We start from the raw sequence: 24,186 nt of genomic DNA on the forward strand, positions 1-24,186 counted from the left end.
CCCAACAACAACTTCTCGGGTCAGGACCCCTACAATTACAATACTGTGAAAATTCATTTTTAAATATCTGAAATCATGAAATTTATGATTTTTAAAATCCTATCACCGTGAAATTGACCAAAATGGACTGTTAATTTGGTAGGGCCCTAATTAGAGGCGACAAGTCTATAATTAAGGCTGTCTGACACTTTCCACTATAAAATACTGTTTTCTGTTGCTTATAACTCTTCCAAATGTAAATTGTTCAGGCTGATATTTTCCATGCTGGGTGTCTGTCAAAAGCTATTTTTTTTATTTTATTTATTTTGAAAGTTTCAGCTAAAATGGTTCAGCCATTTTGGAGAACGAGGTTAGGGAAAAATACATTGTTTTGCCCATGTTTTAAAAAAAAACAACCTATTACAACCGTTTTGCTGGAAAGCTCTAGAACCTTAGTGCTTTGGAACAAAGACTTAAAAATTGACAGGGATTGGGGGGGACGGGTCACGCTGGTGTCAAAAATGTGTCTTTTGCCATGCCCATGAAAATCCAACCAAATTTGGCCAAGTTATAAGCCTCTGAAAAATCGCAAATGGCACATACTCGGAAGAGGTTTGTTAGCATTTGGCAATGAAATTCTCTGAAGATTCCATCTGGACTATTCATGCTCCAGCCCAGGTTTTCATGAGTTGAGATGGACTTTCCCTACAGTTGTGCCTCCTGGCTGCCAGGGCCACTGTGGAACTAGCACCAGAACTGCTATCAGGGAGAATGTCTCTCCTGTGTTCACAATTTTCCTGCAACTGACCCCCAAGCAGCAAGGAAGAGGACCAGGAGGAAGCACCCTGACTGGAGTGCAGGGGGATGGGATGTGTGTGGAAGAGATACAGGGTGCGGGGAGAGATGCAGGAGCTTGGTGGGAGGAAAGAGAATCGGAGCCTGGAGAAGAAGGGCTGTAGGAGCTGAGGGGGATCAGAACAGGAGTGGGGGAATATAGGCAGAGAATGAGGATGGGCCAGGAGCAGAGGAAAGAGAACAGGGACAGGATTCGGGCAGGGGAAAATAGAAGCAGAGTGGGAAGACAGGGGCAGGAGTTGGGTGGGGTCACTAGCAAGAGCAAGGGGGGATAGCAGTAGGGGAGAAGAAAGGGGTAAGAATTGGGGTTGGGGGTGAAATAGGAGTAAAAGGGCACAGGGATGTTATATTCCAAAAATGTAAAAAAAAAGTTTCATCATTATCAAAATACTTTGTTTCAATTTTTTTTGCCCCAAAATGAAATTGTCAAAATTGACATTCCTTGCAAAGTTTTGAATGAGGGGAAATGGCAGTTGCCAACAGAACAACATTCCATCTGAAAATTTTTGATCAGCTCTATTTCTGACTAAAGTGGTGATAGGCTCTATGGAATTACAAGCTATTATTATTGAGTTATGCTTGGTAAAACTGTACATATATATATGACAAAGGAGAAGACCTAATGCCTGAGCAAGTACATCTCTAGCTTGGCCAGTAGATGGCAGTTTTTCTGAATTGATTTGACAATTTCCTGTTTAGTAGGACTTTCTGGTTACAGGTAAAAAGCCGGGAAGCTTAGCACTCAGGACTGTCTTCTGTGCCAGTGTGTTATCAGCATGTGTTTATGCAGATAAACACACCACATCTATGCACCTCCTTTTTTTATTGCTGAATCTCTTTCAGCACGCAAAGAAAGCTTGCCCAATTATTATGTACAAAATGCCACACTATAAGTTTCAGAGTAGCAGCCGTGTTAGTCTGTATCCGCAAAAAGAACAGGAGGACTTGTGGCACCTTAGAGACTAACGAATTTATTTGAGCATGAGCTTTCGTGGGCAGCCCCACAAGTACTCCTGTTCCTTTTGCACACTGTAAGTGTACATGTCATTTTATAACTATAAAATTAAGACATACTCCCTGCACCAGAAAGCTTACATTCTGATTTCTACAGAAATCCAGAGATGGGACTTTTGAGTGTAAGGGCTGTTGAACTGTCTCCTCGGTCTGAGAAGCTATACTCTGATTGGTAATTGCATTGGAGGGATCATGACATCAGAGGGACAACATCACATGATTCCACGCAAAGAGGAATCATAGAATCAAACATGTATTCCAGTCATCCATTCAAGAATGAGAAACTCAGCTGGATGCCAGCTCCTGATTCAGGAGTCGCAGCCATGAGTGCAAAGTGGGTTTTTAAAAGGTAGGGTGACCAGACAGCAAATGTGAAAAATAGGGATGGGGAGGGGGGTAATAGGAGCCTATATAAGAAGAAGACCCAAAAATCGGGACTGTCCCTACAAAATCAGGACACCTGGTCACCCTATTAAAAGGTGCCAAATCACAATTACATTTTACCTCTACTGCACTATAGACAGGGGCCGCCCTGCAGTTACTAGCGCTCAGGTTTCTCAGTTACTCTTACAAAACACTGAAAGATCTGATATTTTTATTCCAGAGTCTGGTTACACATGTGGACCACATACAATAAAACCCTGAATTCTATTCCTCATGCAAAACCGTACAAGGATGAATCAGCCCCTGCAATCTCAATTACAGTACACAGAATGTTTGCTTAAAGGGAAGTTGTTCTATTAAAAACTGACTTCACTACAAGATGATTCTACCGCATACTAAAATAAAAGAGGAAGGCTGCTGTAAGCAGGAAAAAGTGAGGGTTTTCCTAATTAGATAAGGCATGTTGTCACAATGAGTACTGATGTTAATGCTGCTACTGTGCTGGTCTCAGTCTGCTGCTCAGTGAAATACTGTACACAAACTTCAAAGTAAGGCCACCCTTATGAATTATGGGGAGATGGATATGAGTTGCCCCACACTGTAGATCTGCTGCCTGTCATGGAGGCTTGGCACTGATTATTCTACCTCTGTTTTCATTCTAAATCAGAAGCTAGCCTGCAAGTTGACAGACGGGCATTAAATTACTGGGCCCTCGAAAGCGCAGAGTGCTTACTTTGTATATAAGCCTAGCTTTGGTTCAAAGTGACTCCCAGCATATCAGAACCGTTCGAAGAGACAGGATCTGTGCCAAAGAAGTGTACTTGCCTCATGACTCGAAGAACTGACAACCAAAACAACTTTCTTTTGTGAAAAGTTGCTGTAAAGGATTCAACAAGCGATGCTACATGTTCCACCAGATGCACTTACTTCTGGAGCCCGAAGGAAACCACTCAGCTGTCAAACACTACCCCACGTTGGAATGGAAACCACACATACAAAGCAAAAAATGTAGACAGTGAACATACAAAGCTGGCTAAGAGACTGGGATAGAGGGACACCTTTCTATCTGCCTTTACCCCAGAGAGGACTTTTTTAAAATGCGGTGCTCAGATTACTATAAGATCAACTGTCAGGGTTGATTCAAGTTTACTAATGGCTTCAAGGAGGAGTGTAAGCAATAATCAGTAGAACAGTGACAGCAATAACACATTTAAACAAACAATTTGGCTAATGTAGCCAAACTCTGTAGCTCACGAGCTTGAAAAAAATAGTCAGACACATACAAAGAAATTTAAATGGAGATGAACACTCGTCTTATTTTGATCCCTGCGTGCCAGCAGAAATATATTTCTTGCCACTCACTTTCAATGAAAGAGATTTATTTGTAAAATGTCACAGCGAGCAGCAAATCTTCTGTAGCTGGATTCCCCTCCACCCACACATACCAGCAGCTCCACTAGTTGGGTATTAGCTAAAACAAACAAAAACAGGATATATTAGAATATGCCCCCATTCCCTAGAAATGCATACAGTATCTGCTACCCTAGTGCTTGCCTCATAAAACAACTGGGTTACAGAATGTGTCTAGGGATAACACAAACTGGGTCACTTTAGCAATCATAAAACCGTTCAACTAAAATATCTTGTTCGGGCACTGGGGGCCTTTCAAATGAAGGTATGATTGTAGCTCAGGTAGGCATGCCCGCGCTAGTTTTAATTTATTTAGCTAGCATCAGTAAGAGCAGTAGTGCAGGCATGGCAGCATGGGCTTCAGCACAGGCAAGCAACCAGAGTGCATACGCAGCACCCAGGCAGGCTTGTACTTGGGCACCTAACTCATACTAATCCCACTTGACCCCCTGGGTACATACTCGGGTGGCTAGCCTGAGCTACCGCAGTCATGCTACTATCTTTTAGTTCAAGCAGAACTAGCGCATGCATGTCTACTCAGCTGGGAATTACACCTCCCAGCTGCAGTGTAGACATACCCTTACAGCAGCTTCCCAAAGCTGCCAACTGACTGATCTACAGGCCAGAATGGCTGGAATGCACAGTGCTCTGCTCACTCCCTCTCTGACCCCAGCAGAAACAGGAGGTCCCATTGATGACTGAGGGGAAGGAGATCAGCGCTAAAGGCAGTCCTCGGGCGCAGACTGGTAGAAAAGGAGGTCCTAGAAGGAGAGGACCTGAGACAACAGCAAATTATCATCTGATTCCTCCTGCCTTGGCCACACTTTTGGTATGCCACATGCCACTACACTCAGGGTGGCTTGGGGAATTGGTACACTGGAAATATTCTATTAGGTCTGCTTTTACCATCTTTAAGGCCCCATTAAGCCCCATTAAGCCACCAGGGCAACATACACTGGCTTTAGCAAGGGACAGACCTGGCTTCCTATCATATAGGGTCTGTTGCATATGGCTAAATCTGCCTGCAATGGATCTCTGATGGAGTGGAGAACCAGTGAGAGCCCAGGGGAGATGAGGAGAGCAAAGAACTGCTAGATATGACAGAGAGGCTAAGCAGATGTGGAGAATTCAACAAAAGCCGCTTATGAAAGGCTCATTGAGGACTCTACACTGCAAGCCTCAACCACTTTGCAGAATTCCACTCTGCAAGTCTGAAGCCACTTCTTGACTCTCGACAACTGACAAAAGTGTTTTTGAGTACTCACCAATATTTAGCAGTGACATGTATCTAATCTTGGGCATTTCCGGACACCGATCCATCATAACAATTGTATTATAAATTGCGTCCACCCTTCTTAGGGAGGCACTCAGGGTGCTGAACATTTAATAGCCATAATAGTAAACAACAATTAAACCATCTTTATACACACAGCACTGATGTGTCCAACATTATATTGGGTATTTAGCATTACTTTTTCTCGTTGCCAATCCACCATACTGAATATCTTTCATAGTTGCCTTTGCTCATTAGGATAATATTTATAGTACAGCAGTGTCAAATGGTAATTATCTCAGAAGCAGCCGCAAACAGTTTCTAAATGATAAAGTAGCAACTCTTCTAAGTTCTCCCTCCTTCCTTTGCAGTGTCTCCTCCAGAGAGCAGGGGGGGGTGCTTCCTTGTCACTCTTGCCACCCTAAGCAGTTAAAATAGTTTTTTTTTCTTTTGCACCAGCATTTCTGCCTCACAAAAAATGAAACTGAATGACCTTTTTTAGACAGCAAGGACACCGACTTGCTCTCTACCCCTCCCCCAGTCTTTGCTGTGCCCTCTTTTTACCTTCAGTGGCAGAGGAAATCCATGCTGCAGTTTTTTTCTTGAGCAGCAGCAGCAGTTCTATGGCAACAGCAACTTGGAGGCAGTGATCCCTTGCATCTCTCACTTTCAGTTCCTTCAGTCAGCATACAGAGGCATGATTCGTTTGCACAGTATGTTAGCAAATACAATTTCAATGTACATTTTGCAAGTGAATTTGTTCTTTAGGATTGCCAAGATGTGTTTCCCAGCTAGCTAAATGTTGTTCTCACTAATGAAAGGCATTAGAGGAAATCAGAAAATTCCTTTAATGTATTTAGAATAAACCATTTATAACCATCTTCATCTGTGTTACATACTGAGCTCTCCCAGATTTAGTCATACATTTATGAAAAAGAAATTCTATCAGTTTTGGGTCCATAGCCAAAAGATAAAATATCATGTCCAAGTGAGGTACTGAAAGAGTTTTAAATATTGTGTGCATATACTGAATGAGTCTTTATTCACCACGACACCTATATGAGATCAGTGATTTAGTTGTGAAATTCCTGGAGGAAGAGAAGGTGAAAAGCCACACAAAGGTCTTGCAGTTTCAGACCAAGGTAAATTGTGCATCAGAGTATATTTGGAAATAATAATACAAGCTACAGAACATTACTTAGCAGAGAAATGAAATATTCCCTGACTGGGAGGCTACTGAACATCTACAGCCAGGAAACAGATTGGTTAGAAAGGGACATTTCCCAGGTTCCCCCACTTACAAATTAATCAAAAATGGGGTGCAAATAAATGCCAGATATGATAGCAAAAAAATCACTATATGAGACTCAAACACACATCACTAGAGGCTTTTAAAGGAAGCATTGTGACACACAGGAGATAAAGTAATTAATACATTTCTATAGTCCAATATGAATTGTCATTTCTGGTTCCTGCTGTGTAAGGAACAAAGGCTACTGGTTACTGCTGACGACTGGGACATGTTGTGCTAAAGTGCATGTCCGGGGTTAGCGCTAACGATTGCCACTGTAACAACTTGCTAACGCCCTAATTTGCTGCACCACTCCAAGTATTTTGTGCAAAAAGTTCTGCACACTATGAGACTATACCCTCTGATCTGCATAGCAGCATATGAGGTTTGAGAGACTGCGTGGTTTTTTTCAGTTTTGTTTTCCTGGCTTCAAAGAAATATTTGGCATATGACTATATTAAAACTCTCAGCAAAAAGCTTCACATTATTGGATGATGAGTGTGGTCCAAAACTGAGCCATCAGAGCAGTTTATTATTTGACTTATGCTGTGCTCTTATGCTATATTTTGGTAATTAGTTTGTGAAACCGTCATCTGAATCATTTACAACAAACAAACACTGTTGTGTCCAAACAGTAGCTTTTTTCACAACACAACTCTATGACAACTATGTTCGTGCATCTACACTTACCAAACTGCTGAATCTGTATTAGTGCATTCTGGGAAAATCTGGGGCGCTATTACATAGTACCTGAGCTACAGATAGAGGGCCTGATTCTCCACTGCCTTGCACCTCATGTAATCATTTACACCTATTTGTTCGGGGACAGTCAGGACCACTGTGCCCAAAGGCCATGAACATAGTGTGGCACAAGTAGCACTCTAGAAAGTCCTACTGCGAGGACAGCTGGAAAGGAGGATTGGTCCCCAAAGGCATCTCTTGGCAGCCCTAATTACACTTCAAAAAACACCACATAAACCTACACCAGAAAGTTACATGAAGACAACTACTGAAAGCCTGGGAGAAACACTCTTAGTTCTGTGGACATGTTTACCACCACCTATGCCACTAACTGGTTAAAAAGATGTAATACAGACAGAGCCTAGATAGCATCTTTCATTCAAAGATCTCAAAGAGTTTTTATAAACATCAGATAATTAAGCCTCACAACGTCCCCTATTAATTGTTATTTGTTAATATTTAGATTGTGGTAGTACCTAAAGGCCCCACTCAGAACGGGGTGCTTCATTGGGCCAGACAGTGTAAGAATACACACATAAAAACATGATTTCTGTCCTGAACTGCTCACAATCTAAGAAATCCCTGTGAAGCAGAAAAGGATTGATATTCCTATTTTATAAACCAGGTGAAACTGAGGTGCAGAGAGTTGAAATTACTCACCTGTAGTCTCCTAGTGAGTCTGTAACAGTGCCTGGAATAGAATTCAGGAGTTCTGATCCTCAGTCACCTGCTTTATCTACTACCTCACATTTTGTTAGAAAAATAAAGGCTCAACAGAAAACTTTGATCCTGTAGAAATGTAGGTTAGCCCTGATAATGGTGCATGTTTTGGCTCTGAATATACAGTTTGTTTACAGTTAATGATGCAGTGATCTGTCTTTGTTGTTAACATTTACTCATTGTGACAGGTCGTATAAACTCTGCAGTATACTCAGTGAGGGAAGTGAAATTGTCCTTCTAGAGGCTGGAAACTTTTGCTACACTTGGCTGACACATGAAGGACAAAACAAGCAAAGAATGCTTGCAATCCAGAGAGATGAATACCTTGTGTCATTTCTTTTCTGCCGGTTTTAAAGCTAATTTTTTTATGTTCTGACAATAAAAGTCTGGAAAGACATTTAAACCCTGAACTTTTCTATGCTGTGTTTTACCCGCTGATAAAGAGCTAGCCAGTTGTTCCTTTCAGCCTGACAGCAGTCTGATTAACCACTCACACTTACGTTGTTACTTATATAGCACCATAGTTAGTGAGATACTTTTCAGAGTAGCAGCCGTGTTAGTCTGTATTGGCACAAAAAAAAAGGAGTACTTGTGGAACCTTAGAGACTAACAAATTTATTTGAGCATAGCTTTTGTGAGCTACAGCTCACTTCATTGGATGCATTCAGTGGACACTTTTATTCTTTTATGGTGTAAATATATATTACTTTAAGAGCACACTCTATTTTAAAGATTTGATTTCATAATTAATATTGGGTATATAACCTACTATAACCAGAAGTCACACAAGACATTAAACTTCATAATATACAGAAATGTAACAAGATTTCATTTCTTCACTCAATAGTTGCCGTCAATTTTGTGTCTATAGAGTCTTGTGCTCAAATAAATTGGTTAGTCTCTAAGGTGCCACAAGTCCTCCTGTTCTTTTTGCGAATACAGACTAACACGGCTGCTACTCTGAAACATGTAAATTATTATAATTCTAATTACCAATGAACAATCAGTAGATTTCACCATTAGTAGGACAGAGTTGCATGGCTGCAGAACAAAGGAAAAAAGACCCCACACTAAAAGGAATCAATATCGTGAGCAGGCCCAGGCTGTAGCAATTGTTAGATAAGCAGCAGTAAATGTGACTACTTTGGTACAAACTGAAGTTCATAGAATATCAGGGTTGGAAGGGACCTCAGGAGGACATCTAGTCCAACCCCCCACTCAAAGCAAGACTAATCCCTAATTTTCTCCCCCCAGATCCCTAAAGGGCCCCCTCAAGGATTGAACTCACAACCCTGGGGTTAGCAGGCCAATGCTCAAACCACTGAGCTATCCCTCCCCCAAATTAATTTAAGTTGGCAATTATAATTTTGGGTATCACCTGGGGATGCCAAATTGAACAACCAAGAGAATAAATATATTACATGAAGGATTCAATTGTACTGAGAACAAAACCAGGTCAATGTCAAGATTTTTGTGAAATTAATAAGTTCAAATTTACCTTTTCTCAGAATTTTTGAGGCAGCCCCCACTCTTATTTTTTGCAGACTGCTTCTGACAGATGTACAAGAAGTACAGTGTACCACTGTAGAGCAGAAGTGTTCCACTTGGCCTGCAGAATAAATGTAAATGCAGTACTCTTTCAGGATGTTAGCAGCAGCTGTCACTTGCTTAATTTTTCTAGCTTTCTTTCCTCTTGCATTGCAATCTAAAGGACAAACTCTGCCCTCAGACACATGCACACAACTCCCATTAACTAATTATACTTTGCACTCTAAAGCACGTTCCAATTCAGGATCTCAACATTCTTCACAAACATTTAATTTGCCCTCACAAAACCCCTGTAAGGGAGTTATTACTATCCCCACTTTACAGAAGAGGAAACTAAAGTGTATACAAAGAGCCAGTCCTGGTCCAGTTGAAACCAATGACAAAACCACTGACCTCAACAGTGCACTGTCAGCCCCTAAATGATTTGCCTAGGGCCACAACACAAGTGTGTGGCACAGTGGGGAATAGAGCCAACATTTCCCAACTCCCAGTCCAGGGCCTGAACCACCCAACTCTTTTCCTTTATTCTCTGGTGAGAATCTGAAGGGTAGAATTTGACCCCCAAATCAAACAGAGGATTCAAGGCATCCAGCTATTATTACAACTGTATCTCTCATGTCTACAGAACATCACATATATTTTACTAAAACACAGCATTTCAAAAGCATACTCCAGACGTACTGTAGATATTTTCCTTATTTAAGGAAGGAAAGGGTCGGAAGGAATTTTTCCTCCCAGGTCAGATTGGCAGAGACCCGGGGGAGGGGGGGACATGGGAAGGGGGTTGCCTTCCTTTGCAGCATGGAGCATGGATCACTTGCATGTGTAAAGTAAAGTAAATGGTGGATTCTCTGTAACTTGAAGTATTTATATTATGATTTGCGGAATTCAGTAACTCAGCCAATAAATAAGGGTTTATTACAGGAGTGGGTGGGTGAGGATCTGTGGCCTGCAACATGCAGGAGGTCAGACTAGATGATCATGATGGTCCTTTTTGGCCTTAATGTCTATGAGTCTATGAAGGCAGGACAGCCTGACTGGATTGGGGATGTGGATGTGGGAAGAAGGCTGGCACAATGACAGATCTGTTAATGTGAGGCCCAGTGCCGTGAGAAAGGCTCCTAGAATATTCCAAATATCTAATATAAATTGGAATAGATATTAGGTAAAATTTTCAAAAGTACCTATGTGATTTAGGAGCCTAAATCCCATTGACTTTTGCTTAGGAAGGCTCCTAAATCACTTAGTTGCATTTGAAGATGTTAACTATTAAGTCTAAAGCATAACTACTCAATGAGCTGAAATCAAAGAGCTCTCATTAACTTGTTTAGGACCCCACTGAACAAAGGATTTCAGTTTCATAGAGTTTAAGGCCACAAAGGACCAATAAATCATCTTGTCTGACCTGCTTTATATATCAGAGGCCATTAAATTTCACCAGTTGCCTTGGTGTCACAGATCCACAGGACCAGTACTACGCCTCCAGCTTTGGAACATCCTCTGGAAGGAACCCCTTCAATGTGCCAGACCCCCTAGGGATCTCATTCTTCCTCTAGGGTAAGACATGCAGCTTCACTGTCTCCTTAGACTGGACCTCTTCAGCACTTCTGCTTCACACCATGAGCTCTGTTCAGTGAATCCAATTGAGACAGGCTCTTGTTGGAGACTTGTGCATGCTTCAGCGATTAATACACCTCAGCAAGCGTTTACAGCGACACTAACAGCATTGTCAAAACAGTTGGGTTTCTTAGTCATCTGGAACTCAGCAAAGAAGTCCTTAGGTTAGCACAGAGAAATGAAGTTTAAAGCATAGACCAGCAGTCCCCAATGCCGTGCCTGCGAGTGCCATGGCACCCGCCAGGGCATTTATGTGCACCCGCTGTCAGGGCTGGCACCAAGGAACCAAGAGGAGAGGAGTGCATCCGCTGGAGAACCTGCCACCGAAATGCCGCAGCTGAGCGCTTCCAGCGGAGAAGCGTCGCCACCGAAATGCTGCCGAGAAGCGTCGCTGCCCGCCCACTCTTCTGCAGGCATGAACGTGCTCTTGGCCACAGAAAGGTTGGAGACCACTGGCATAGACCATCATGGTTAGCCCAGAGCCCAGCCCAGCTGTAGTGAATCCCATTGTTCAAGCACTGTCTATCTCTTAGTCTGACACCTTTGGTCAGTTCGCAGGTGCGAGCCCAAACTCCTTCCAGCAGCCAACTCTTATTCCCTACCTCACACCTCTCCAGTCCTTTGTTCTCAAGCCTGTGGTGAGGCAGGGAAATCCATATCACCCTGGGTCGTTAGTTGCTAGGTATCAATGGCCTGGTGACTGTATTTGCCATTGTCTTCTCAGGGGCTACACTCTGAAACCTGAATGGGGACTAATGCTCACACAACCAGGTGATATCCATATCCATGTCTCTTAGCCTGCCCTGAGAGCAAACAGTCCCAGTCCCTTTCCCAACTCTGGGTAACAATGCAGCATATAGGGAAAACAAAAGCACACCCAGGATTCATAAAAATATTACAGAAAATTCCCACTTCCTCACACTTGGGTATTTCAGTCTTCAGGAGACTAAACTGTTGTGTACAGGCATAGAACAGGAGAGACTGAGGTGTCACCAATGCCTGAGGCCCCTGCAAGGGCAAGGAACTACAAAAGTTGGGGTTTCAAAAAGTGTAAAGTCCTGTCAACACAGAATGACAGGGCTGTAAGACACTGAACTTCTTCAAATAGACCGAATAGATTATAGACAAAGGTAGCTCGTGATATACTAAAATCATTGCTGAATGTGTATCCCATAGGAGTGAGGCTTAAAGTTGGACTGCAACAGTGAAGAAGCAGAGGCGCAGTTCATGTGTAAGTTGTTATTATTTAATTTGTTTTCATTGTGATTTCAATGAAACTGCACCAAGGTTACTCTAGCAGAGAATTTGGCCAAACTACTATATTGAGTTTGTGTGATGGATTTTTTTCCCCACACATGTTGCAAAAGGGTTAATAGGGGCGTGAGAAAGCAATTAATCAGTCCTGGGTGCACCTGGAGGGTAGGCCAGGCCTAAATAGAAATAAAGCCCAGATAAGGGACAGCAGGGTTTGTCTCCATAAAGTGCTGGGTGAGTCCAACCAGGGAGAGAAGACTGAGAGGAGAGGAGAGGAGAGGAGAGGAGAGGAAGTGGGAAGTACCTTTTCTCTGCGAAACAGCCTCAAAAGAAGGTTGAGAAGGCAAAAGGGAAAAAGACCAGAGAGGCTTCTCCAGGGGCAAGTTGGAAGTCTGACTACTGATGTGCAGTTGTTGTTCTTCAAGAAACCAACCTCTGTAGATGTTGAGTTCCATTCCTTGCTTTAGATGCTTTGTTAGTTACTTCAACTTGAATAAGTAAATGACTGGAAGTCCAATACTAAACTGCGGCCAAGTCACCTAGTCCATCTGTCATCCAGAGGTAATAAATAGCAACTTATATTGCCCATTTTCACTGTGATATCAGGTCCGCCAAGATTATCTGATGGGGAGACATCCTCTGTGACTACAAATACAATTGTGGCCAGGAGACTTAACATTGGTAGCACAGACAAAACTGTTACTTGGTGGCTCTTTTGCCTGGTGAGTTCTTGCATCCTGTCCCGAGGCAGGAGGCTTTGAGATGAGTGAGGTCTAGAATGGTTATTAATGTTTAAAGTTGTCTAGTAGGGATAGTTAAGAATTCTACAGAGTTAATAATAAATCCCAATGGGAATCTAAGACTCTGGTGACAAAAACTGACCCTTTGGCACCTTTCTATGTGATAACTGACCAGTTATTTATCCAAATAGAAGAATAAATACGTATAATCCCAGGCAAGCCATAACTGCTGCCAAGCATTTTTTAAAATATTCAGATCAGATGTCAGAAAAAAAGAGAAATTGGCTGTGCTGTTCCCCCTAGAGATGCTGCTCAAACACGCTCTTCATGTCCACAAGTTCCAGAGTGCATTGCCAGTTACCTTTCTCTAGAAGAGACATAATGGCTACCAAACTGACAATCCTGAACTTTCTTTGACCAGATAGTGGTTTATCCGCCAGAGATGCAGAATGGCTTAAGAATCTCCTATTTTTTATTAATTTGGAAGTAATGGAAATAGAGTCTCTTCCTACTTTCATTTCGCGAAATGAAGACAGTGGCTTTTTTGGAAGGAGGGATTGGATTCCCTTGTACGTATGTATCTTTCTGATAAAGAGGATTCCTTTGAGAAGGGAACTGAGAGTTTGTTTTAGAAACCTAATTTTGTAGTCCCATCATAAAAAGCTCAGGACACATCTGTGGATAGCAGTGACCATCCAACGTGACGGAGTGAGAAAGCCTGTCTTCATTCTTTGGAAGCCCTCACAAACTCCTTAGTTTTAGGATTTTGCTGTAAAGAGCTGGGCTTCTGCAAAATAACTTGAGACCCAGATCTTCCATGGGTTATGCATGCCAAGAACAATGGCAGCATGCATCTTATGCTTGTGGTTGCTTGCAGTCTACAGGGACCTTCTATTCCCACTAATGTGCCAAAAGGCAGTTGAGCCCAATGGTGCTCAGTTCAAATGAGAAATAATCACCAAATCATATCAAAAATCAAAAGTCATCTAAATAGTTAATAGGGTGTGTGGGTCTGCATGTTAGAGCCATTCTGCCAAATCCTGCTCTCCCTGAAATCATTAGCAAAAAACCACCTTTTGACATCAATGGGAAGAGGATTGGGTCCAGTGCACTAAGGGGAGCAAAACTGGGCCCATAACTATCCATATTCAAAATTAATAACTTTGCTTATTTACACCTATTTTTCCAAATATAGCCAATGCATGAGCTTTCAAAGAAGTTTAGCTACCTGGAAAGTTTAAAGACATAGTAATCTCTGAGGTAGAGGCAGACACAGAGGCTCTGATTATTAGCTGGAAACATATATATATATATATTTTAATTACAAATTAAATTCTGCAGAAAATGATGACTTAATTCCTTGCTCCTCCCACCTGCCAGGGAAATCTTCTCACTTACCATGGGCCTATGGATTTTTAAGCCCTGATTATAACATTAAAATATACAGTTTTGTGGTTTCCTTACATCATAAATGTACAGTCTGCATATTTGGATTTGTCTAATTAAACTGAAAGAAATTGCATATTCAGCATTTTAGCTTTCTCTAACAGTCCATTAGCTCTAACTACAAATCTAATTGTGTCTGTGGAATGTTTTAGGGTTCAACCAAGACCAGTGAGAGGCTGTCATCATCTGTCCTGTAACCTTGTGTGCCTTAAATGCTCTGATGCTGTAGCTCGGACACCAACAGCCAGCAGACAAGCATGCAGTTTCCTGAGTGTGTGTGTGCGTTGTGTAACCCTGATTCAGCACTCTAACCCCAGCAGCCTGCTTAACACAACAGCCCCACACTGTTAAACGTTAATGGAATATGGTTTATTTAAATATTTTTGGGTGTTTTCTACATTTTTAATGTATTGATTTCAATTACAACACAGAATACAAAGTGTACAGTGCTCACTTTATTCTTAATTACAAATATTTGCACTGTAAAAAAGAAATAGTATTTTTCAATTCACCTAATACAAGTACTGTAGTGCAATCTCTTTATCATGAAAGTGTGTCTTACAAATGTAGAATTATGTACAAAAAAACTGTGTTAAAAAATAAAACAATGTAAAACGTTAGAGCCTACAAATCCACTCAGTCCTACTTCTTATTCAGCCAATCGCACAGACAAACAAGTTTGCTTATGTTTGCAGAAGATAATGCTGCCGGCTTGTTTACAATGTCACCTGAAAATGAGAACAGGCATTCGCATGGCACTGTTGTAGTCCATGTCGCAAGATATTTACGTGCCAGATGTGCTAAAGATTCCTATGACCCCTCATGCTTCAACAACCATTCCAGAGGACATATGTCCATGCCGATGACAGGTTCTGCTTGATAACAATCCAAAGCTGTGCGGACCGATGCATGTTCATTTTCATCATCTGAGTCAGATGCCACCAGCAAAAGGTTGATTTTCTTTTTTGGTGGTTCGGGTTCTCTAGTTTCTGCATCAGAGTGTTGCTCTTTTAAGACTTCTGAAAGCATGCGCCACACCTCATCCTTCTCAGATTTTGGAAGGCACTTCAGATTCTTAAACCTTGGGTCGAGTGCTGTAGCTATCTTTAGAAATCTCACATTGGTACCTTCTTTGCGCTTTGTCAAATCTGCAGTGAAAGTGTTCTTAAAACGGACAATATGTGCTTGGTCATCATCTGAGACTGCTATAACATGAAATATACGGCAGAATGCGGGTAAAACAAAGTAGAAGACATACAATTCTCCCCACAAGGAATTCAGTCACAAATTTAATTAATGCATTATTTTATTAACGAGCGTTATCAGCGTGGAAGCATGTCCTCTGGAATGGTGGCCGAAGCATGAAGGGGCATACATATGGTTAGCACATCTGGCATGTAAATACCTTGTAAGGCCGGTTACAAAAGTGCCATGTGAAGGCCTGTTCTAACTTTCAGGTGATATTGTACATAAGCGGGCAACATTATCTCTCATAAATGTAAACTAACTTGTTTATCTTAGTGATTGGCTGAACAAGAAGTAGGACTGAGTGAATTGTAGGTTCTAAGGTTTTACATAGTTTTGTTTTTGAGTACGGTTATGTAACAAAAAAAATCTACATTTTTAAGTTGCACTTTCACAATAAAAAGATTGCACTACAGTACTTGTATGAGATGAATTGAAAAATACTATTTCTTTTATCATTTTTCCAGAGCAAATATTTGTGATCGAAAATAATAATAAAAAGTGAGCACTTTGTATTCTGTGTTGTGACTGAAATCAATGTTTGAAAATGTTGAAAAACATCCAAAAATATTTAATAAATTTCAACTGGTATTCTATTGTTTAACATTGCGATTAAAACTGCAATTAATCACGATGAATTTTTTCAGTTAATAGCATGAGTTAACTGCGATTAATCGACAGCCCTACTTGTAAATAAACAAGATTGCATCAAAGAAAATGAGACTTCATCAATTTCTCCCTCAACTGGGACATCCTCAGGACCCCAAACTTTGAATACCTCCTCTGGTCAAAAAGGGGCAACACTGTATTTTCGTGCACTCATCACCATCGTATCTGACCACCTTCCAGTATGTCGCATTGTTTGTTCTCTCATCCTCTCCCTGGGGCAAAAGCACATGAGAAGGACCATACTGGATCAGATCAATGGTCCATCTAGTCCAGTATTGTGTCTTCTGACAGTGGCCAATGCCAAGTGCTTCAGAGGGAATGAAAAGAACAGGTAATCATTAAGGCTGCGAATTGGTCACAGAAGTCATGGATTCCGTGACTTTCCGTTACCTCCGTGACTTTTGCAGTGACTGGCCAGCAGCAGCAGTTTGGTTGTGTGGGAGGGGGCTCAGGGCTAGAGGCAGGGGGTTGGGAAGCACTTACCTCAGGGTGGGGGGCTCCCTAGCTCCCACTGGCATGGACCCCCTGCAGCTCCTAGGTGGCAGAGGGGTGGGGGGGTCTCCACGTCACGCACTGCCTGTGCCCACAGGCCCCACCCACGCAGCTCCCATTGGCTGCAGTTGCCAGACAATGGGAACTGCGGCAACCAGCGCTCGTGGCAGGAGCAGCAGAGCCCCTGCCCTGGCCCCTGCCTCCGCCACCTAGGAGCTGCAGGGAGGCAGAGTTGGATAGGAAGCCCCTGCCAGCCCCGCCAACTCTCCCCGCCACCAAAACCAGCAGGTGTCCTGGGGCACATCCCCCAGCACCTGCAGCAACCCTGAACTGCCCTCCCCAGAGCACCCGCAACCCCCACTCAAGTTTTAGCCAGGGCGGGTATTTTTAGTAAAAGTCATGGACAGGTCACTGGCCCGTGAATTTTTATTTACAGCCGGTGACCTGTCCATGACTTTTACTAAAAATACCCGTGACTAAAACATAGCCTTAATAATCATTAAGTGATCACCCCCTTTTGTCCATTCCCAGCTTCTGGCAAACAGAGGCTAGGGACACTTCAGAGCATGGTTTTGCACCCCTGCTCAGCCTGGCTAATAGCCACTGATAGACCTATCCTCCACGAACTTATCTAATTATTTTTTTTAAACCCAGTTGTGCTTCTGGCTTTCACAACATCCCCTGGCAACAAGCTCCGCAGGTTGACTGTGCGTTGTATGAAGAAGTACTTACTTATGTTTATAGTCTTGGCCTTCACAACATCCTCTGGCAAAGAGTTCCACAGGCTGACTGTGTGTTGCGTAAAGAAATGCTTCCACATGCAATGGAGTGTCTTGTTTTAATAATATTTGGAGAGGGAGAAGGCTGGATTTTCAAAACTTCACCTGCATTTGTGCACGTGTTCACTATAGAGACAAATTCTCAAATTGCCACACTCAACCGCCCTCTCCCTCCTCAAGTGAACACAAATGGGATGAGTATATTATATCATTTGTATACACTAATAATAGTATGAAACAATTATAATAAACCTGATAAGTGTAGTAAATGCAGCAATACCTTTCCTCTTTTATTGGCATGAAAGCACCTAGTACAGGGGTGGGTAAACTTTTGGGTCTGAGGGCAACATCTGGGTGGGGAAATTGCATGCAGGGCCATGAATGCAGGGCTGGGGTAGGGGGTTGGGGTGCAGGAGGGAGTGAGAGGTGTGGGAAGGGGCTCAGGGCAAGCAGTTGGGGTGCAGGAAGGGGCTCAGGGCAGGGTGTTAGGGTGCAGGAGGGGTGAGGAGTGTAGCAGGGGGCTGAGGTGCAGGAAGGGTATGGGGTGCAACAGGGGGCTCAGGGCAGGAATTGGGGTGCAGGAGGGAGCTCGAGGCAGGGGGTTGGGGTGCAGGAGGAGTTCGGGGAGCAGGCTCTGGCCCAGTGCCACTTACCTGGAGCGGCTCCAGCATGGCAGAGGCACGCAGCGGGGCTAAGGCAGGCTCCCTGCCTGCCCTGGCCCGGCGCCACTCCCGGAAGCGGCTGGCACCACATCCCTGCAACCCCGGAGGGGAGGGGCAGAGGGCTCCATGCCCTGCCCTCACCTGCAGGTACCTCCCCTGAAGCTCCCATTGGCCACGGTTCCCCATGAACTAGCACAACTAGCCCCTGAATAGCACAATGATTCTCAAACTTTTGTGTTGGGACACCTTTCAAACAGCAAGCCTAGGAGTGTGACCCCCCTTATAAATTAAAAAACACATTTTTTTGTATTTAACTCTATAAATATTGGAGGTGAAACAGGCTTTGGGGGTGGAGGCTGACAGCTCATGACACCCCACATTGCGACCCCGTTTGAGAACCCCTAAACTAGCATAATACCATTGACCATCTTGATCTAGCTTGCACAATAAAAAAATTATTTATTTAATGTATTATCTTGTTTTATTTTAGTTTGTATAATCAAAACAATATTTCCTGACACAATTTAGTATTCACATTGTCAGACTGTCAATTGCAATCTGTCACAACGTTTCCATCACATAGGAACAAATCTGCAGCAATCCTAGCAACAGCAAGGATTAACTCCCACACAAACATCCCCCAAATAAACCTTCATCTAGAACAGGGGCTCTCAACCTTTTTCTTTCTGAGCCCCCCTCAACATGCTATAAAAGCTCCACGGCCCACCTGTGCCACAATAACTGGTTTTCTGCGTACAAAAGCCAGGGCTGGAGTTAGGGGATAGAAGCAGAGCAATTGTCTGGTGCCTCATACCACAGGGCCCACGCGAAACTATATTGCTCAGGCTTTGGCTTCAGCCCCAGGTGGCAGGGCTCAGGGCCCACACTTCAGCCCCATATGGTGGGGCTTTACATATCTACCCTGGGCCACAGCAAGTCTAATGCTGGCCATACTTGGCGGCCCCCCTGAAACCTACTCACGGCCCCCCTGGAAGCCTCGGACCCCTGGTTGAGAAGAACTGATCTAGAATACATTACCCACATTTTAACTCTCCTTTACAATCCCATCACCAGTTTCTGCTACCTCAAAAACAATCAACCAAACATAAATCTCGATGCTGCCCACCAGTAAAACAGTGTTTGAAGCTAATGTATTTAACCTTTTCGGGTTTTTATACAGCACCCATCACCACAGTATCTGAGCACATGAATTAAACAGAGGCATGGCAGTAGAAATCACCATCTAGCCAAACAATATAGCCAGCAACATCTCCCTATCTGCAACTGTCTCCCCGAGGTTCCATCTTCTCCCCTATTCCACCTCACTCCTGCATCCCTGGTACCTGTTCCCTGAGCTGCTTCCACACGTCCCTTTCTCCAGAGCACCACAGCTTCTCCTTCCCCTGGTCCCTCTCCAGTATTGCCTACTCCAGACATTCAAAACTCTGAATCACCTCCCCCCACAATCCCAAAATCACAAGGTTGATTTAAAAATCACCAAAGGGGTTTTTTTCTTTTGACTCTATTTGCAGTTCTTTTACTGCCAGTCTTGTTCTGGAGACTTTCAGAGGGCGGTTTTCCAGCTTTGTCCCCACAACACAAGAGCTAGAAGCTTACTGTGTGTGCGTGCGTGCCTCACATAATCCCATGACTCCTGGAGCCTGGGTTTGACACCAACATGGCAAGACTGGTGATAAAATCCTGCCATGTGATAACCCTGCCTTCCTCACAGCTGATGCTCAGGCTTTGATCCCTTAACCATCCTCACCTGATGCCCCCTTTTCTCCCATCCCCTCAGCTTCCCTCCTGTCTTTCCCTGCCCCTTCCTCGGGCCTCAGCTGCCCTTTCCCCTCCTCTGGCCCCTCGCCGAGCTGCCCTTCCCCCCCCTCCGACGACCCAGCCCCCCGCGCCATCCCGAGCTGAGTCTCTGCCCGCACTCTGCAGCAGGGGCCGGCCAGGGAAACCCCGTGGCGCGAGTGGTGGGGGCACGAGCAGGAAAAGGAAGGAGCGAGGGCACTGTCACTTTCCAACTGCTGCAATATCCTTCCGCCTTCGCGGCACACAAAATAGTTCCAATCTCCGCCCCGCTCTGCTGGCCTTTGCAGCCTTACGAACCCCACGGGAAATAGCATACCCAGTTTGAGTGGGGACATCCGTGACACCGGCGAGTCCTAAACGGGGCATATTTGTGGCTCGGACTGCGTGGCGATATACAGATCCCTCCGCGGCGAAAGGCGGCATGAGTCCCGGCGGCAGGCTGGCTATATAAGCCAGGCGCGGCGGAGGCGCTGCCTTTTCAGTTGAGGACAGAACAGCAGTAGGGGTTGGAGACCGGAACATGTCAGGGGGCTCGACGGATTATAGCAGGTATGGGGGGGGACTAGTCGGGGCCTTCGTGGCTTTTTTTACCCTCTTGAGGCGATTTTCAAGGGCAGAGAGACTAACGCGGGGGAGGGGGAAGCGCGTGTGCTGCCGGCCCTTTGCCGTTAGGGGGAAGTACCATCCCAGATGGTTCAGTCCAGTTGTTCCCTTGTAGGCCAGTGCTTCCCGCAGCTGGTCCGTTTCGGGGACCACCCGTGCGGGCCAGCATGATTCCGCTCCGAGAGGAGCCGGCCATGACGCTTCATCTTTTAACCGCGGCGTCCCCGCCCCGTTGGCTCACTCCGCCCCTTCATGAGCCCGGCTTCGGGCGAGTCCATTCTCACGCAGAGCGGGAGGGGCGCGGCGCTCGCCGGGCGCGTTCCTCCGCTTCTTTAGCGTCTCCGATATGCGCAATCTGTGGGGGGGGGGAGCTCTCGCGAGAGTTTGTTCTCCCTGGCTGAGGGAGGAGGGGCGCGCCGCATAGAAGCTGGGGAAAACGCTTCACTCCCGGCGCTGCGGACGAGGTGGTCTACAGGGGGCAGCTCTTCCGCTTTCTCCGCGGTGGGGGCCACAGCTCAACGCATTTTGAGCCTTTTTTTTTTTTTTTTTTGCTGCCGGGGGCGTGCTGCATGCTGGGAGCTGTGGTCTCTGCCCTGTGGCGGAGGAAGTGCTGCATGTTGAGGCCTGCTGTCTCCGCATTGCTGCGGGGAAGCGTGCTGTGCTGCCATCTGCAGTTTGCTCCGGGGTCTGCTGCACGGTAGAGACGTTTTGGAGCGCTTACTCTGTAGTTTAGGAGCTGTGAATGGTGACTGAGCCTGGCACAGAAAGTTGGAGTAATGGCTTCTATGCGAATGAGGAGGGGAGACTAGTTCTCATGCTGGGAAAATACCTAAGTATTTGCTAGAGTAATCCATCACTGGTTCACGTTCCAATTTGGTGCGGGCCATGCTAACGATATTCAAGATACTGAGGTCCTGTTCTACATGCAAGTTGTTAGTTGCAAAGAGTATTAAGTCTGTTTTTTCTTTCTTGGCAACAGAGACCATGGCGGCCCAGAGGGAATGGACCCTGATGGTATCATTGAGGTGAGCAAATGCATAATATCCTTTAGACTCAAATCAAGTATGGAGGTAGGTAATCTGTGTAATAACCTGCCTTTTGTTTCCTTCTTACAGAGTAATTGGAATGAAATTGTTGACAATTTTGATGATATGAATTTAAAAGAATCGCTTCTCAGGGGTATTTATGCTTATGGTTTTGAGAAGCCTTCAGCTATTCAACAGAGAGCTATTATTCCATGTATCAAAGGTAGGCAAGCACAACAGTCTGGTGCATCTGTCTGCTAATGGTGACAACACAAGTTAACTAGAAAAGAGATCTTTTTAAATGTATGTACGAAGTAGTTATTTTTAAAGTGTGGTGATAGCACATTTTTAATCCTTGCTTGAACAAGTGAGATGATGGTATATCATCTTTCGGGACTGACCTGAAATGGAGAGAGCTCTTAATTGCTGATCACTTATTTAAAAAAGAATAGAATTAATCTAAATATGAATGACTTGTGTGGGAGCAGTAAATATATATCCTACTTTTTTTAGGGTATGATGTGATTGCTCAAGCTCAGTCAGGTACTGGCAAGACAGCCACATTTGCTATTTCCATCCTGCAGCAATTGGAGATTGATCTCAAGGAGACCCAAGCACTAGTATTGGCCCCTACCAGAGAACTGGCTCAACAGGTATTGATAGTGTAGTTAAAAAAAGCTGCTTGCACATTGCATAGGTTTCAGGTTTCACAACTGTGTAGGACAGTTAACAGACTTTTTAAAGGGGTCTGTAACTAATATCCATTCAGAATCCTTGCCACTTTGAGTATAATGGGGAAACGGAATAGCTTCTGTTTTAGGTTTTCCCTACCCACATGAAGGGAGTTCAGATGTGACTTGTTTGGAGGTGATGCTGGGATAAGGTGCAGGTAACGGCTAATATGCTGTGTAGTTCTGAAAGGGCATCTCCCAGCAAATGGTGAAATCTTAAAAATAAGATATTAAAACAATATGTTCTGAGTGGAAACAAAATGCACTTGTTGAAAACAACTTTGTGCAGTTGTGCAACATGAAAACTGCAGTGCACATGTGATCAGTTCATTGTCTTGTGTATTTATCTGACCCATGCTATGTTGCATGTTTACTTCACCCTCAAAAGGTTCAGTACTTTTTTCTGCTTAAAATGGAGATCCAGACTACATTGAATCGTGTACTCTTAAAGTGGCTCTAAGAAGCCAATGATTTAAGGTTTAATGATGTGATAAGTGAAAGTGTAGATATCAAACTTTTAAAATGTCTTGCAATTTGGTTTTATACCGTATAAAATTTGCTTAGCACTCTTAAGTGAGAATATTTTTACTACCAAAGATTAGTCAACTGTGCTTGGAGGTAGTTGCCCAAAGATGATACCTTTTGGTATTTTGACTGTTACAAAGGTATTTTGGGTTTGGAATCTAGGAAAAATTGTGGTACTAGATCAGTCCTAGGTTAGTAGATCTCTTTAGATTGTTTACTAATCATATTTCTACTCTCAGTGAAGGCAGTGGCAAAGTGAGACTTCACTGGGAACAGAATTGGGCATTTTTGCAGGTGATGCTATACATCATTTCGCCTTAACACTGAAGATGATTGAGTCTTGCCTAATAAAACGGAGTTTACTGCATAGTTGTGTACTCTGAATGCCTGAGGACAAAATATCATAACTTTGCAAGCTGTTCTGCTAGTGTACAACACCAGTGATAGTTTTCTCAATTCTGTTGGCGCTTTGCAGTTTGGCCTCTAAAGGAAAATTCCTTAAGATACCTTAAGGAAAAGATCTAGGATTCAATTGATAATGGGACTGACTCTTCTGTTGGTAAGAAGAAAGAACTAGCTTAAATAAGTCCAACCCAATAAATTACTATGTTGATGCCATTGGTGGGCTTTGCTCTTTAGTGAATATTTTAAATTTTGGGGAGATTAGCAGTAACTTTGACCCAGTTTCCATACCAGACAAGTGCATGGTCCTTGTTTAGAACTGAATAGTGAATTATAGGAATTAGTGTTTTGGAACTTTAGAAAAAAACAAACCAGTTAACATACTAGAAGTACTGACTTAAGGATTTTTATTTTAGATACAAAAGGTAATTTTGGCTCTTGGAGACTATATGGGTGCAACTTGCCATGCTTGTATTGGTGGCACAAATGTTCGTAATGAGATGCAGAAGCTTCAGGCTGAGGCTCCACATATTGTGGTTGGAACTCCAGGTCGGGTGTTTGATATGTTAAACAGACGATATCTTTGTAAGTACTGAATTTAGTTTAATTTCTTCAGCAACCAGTCTGTTCACAGGTGGAAGCTTCTTGATGGTTTCAACTGACAATACAGAAAGCAGGCTTTGTAATTTCTGGGTTTCAACTTCCCAAGTAAATAAATAATTGTGGAAGAAATACATATTAAAGGCAATAGATATATACATGAACATTCCATTTAAAATATTACTGTTCACCAGTTTGGGGAGAAGTTAAGGATGTTTGAAACTTTACATTGGATACATAACTTACAGGGTGTGAAACTTAAAGGAGAGTGAAGTGATGTTTTACCATCTTTCGGGACTGACTTAAAAATGATGATAAAAGTTTATACTGATCACTCCCCTCAAGGATGAGGTAGTGATTCAC

General features: G+C 43.6%; 2 protein-coding genes and 2 non-coding genes across 13 annotated transcripts in view; 3 read left to right on the top strand and 1 right to left on the bottom strand.

Moving 5' to 3' along the window:
* The first annotated feature begins 20,357 nt into the window (after positions 1-20,357).
* The window catches only part of EIF4A2 (eukaryotic translation initiation factor 4A2), a 28,262-nt gene continuing 24,433 nt past the window's right edge, over positions 20,358-24,186 (top strand). For 2 of the 10 annotated variants that reach the window (XM_073359236.1, XM_073359238.1), the window contains exons 1-5: positions 20,360-20,486; positions 21,520-21,565; positions 21,656-21,788; positions 22,079-22,218; positions 23,640-23,808. In XM_073359236.1, coding sequence (XP_073215337.1) covers positions 20,458-20,486; positions 21,520-21,565; positions 21,656-21,788; positions 22,079-22,218; positions 23,640-23,808 — 517 coding nt within the window. In that variant the 5' untranslated portion in view covers positions 20,360-20,457. Of the gene's footprint in view, positions 20,487-21,519; positions 21,566-21,655; positions 21,789-22,078; positions 22,219-23,639; positions 23,809-24,186 lie in introns of those variants that run through there. The other 8 variants (XR_012160711.1, XM_073359241.1, XM_073359237.1 and 5 more) reach the window with 6 other exon arrangements.
* On the top strand, positions 21,931-22,001 carry LOC140917832 (small nucleolar RNA SNORD2). Its single transcript, XR_012161022.1, has one exon. It is a non-coding gene; the product is annotated as a small nucleolar RNA SNORD2 (small nucleolar RNA).
* The window catches only part of RFC4 (replication factor C subunit 4), a 28,385-nt gene continuing 27,812 nt past the window's right edge, over positions 23,614-24,186 (bottom strand). The window contains exon 11 of the mRNA XM_073359249.1: positions 23,614-23,881. Within this exon, the coding sequence (XP_073215350.1) occupies positions 23,852-23,881 (30 nt within the window). The 3' untranslated portion in view covers positions 23,614-23,851. The remainder of the gene's footprint in view (positions 23,882-24,186) is intronic.
* Positions 24,090-24,160, top strand: LOC140917833 (small nucleolar RNA SNORD2). Its single transcript, XR_012161023.1, has one exon. It is a non-coding gene; the product is annotated as a small nucleolar RNA SNORD2 (small nucleolar RNA).

The sequence above is a fragment of the Lepidochelys kempii genome, chromosome 9 (assembly GCF_965140265.1).
Source record: "Lepidochelys kempii isolate rLepKem1 chromosome 9, rLepKem1.hap2, whole genome shotgun sequence".
NCBI lineage: Eukaryota > Metazoa > Chordata > Testudines > Cheloniidae > Lepidochelys > Lepidochelys kempii.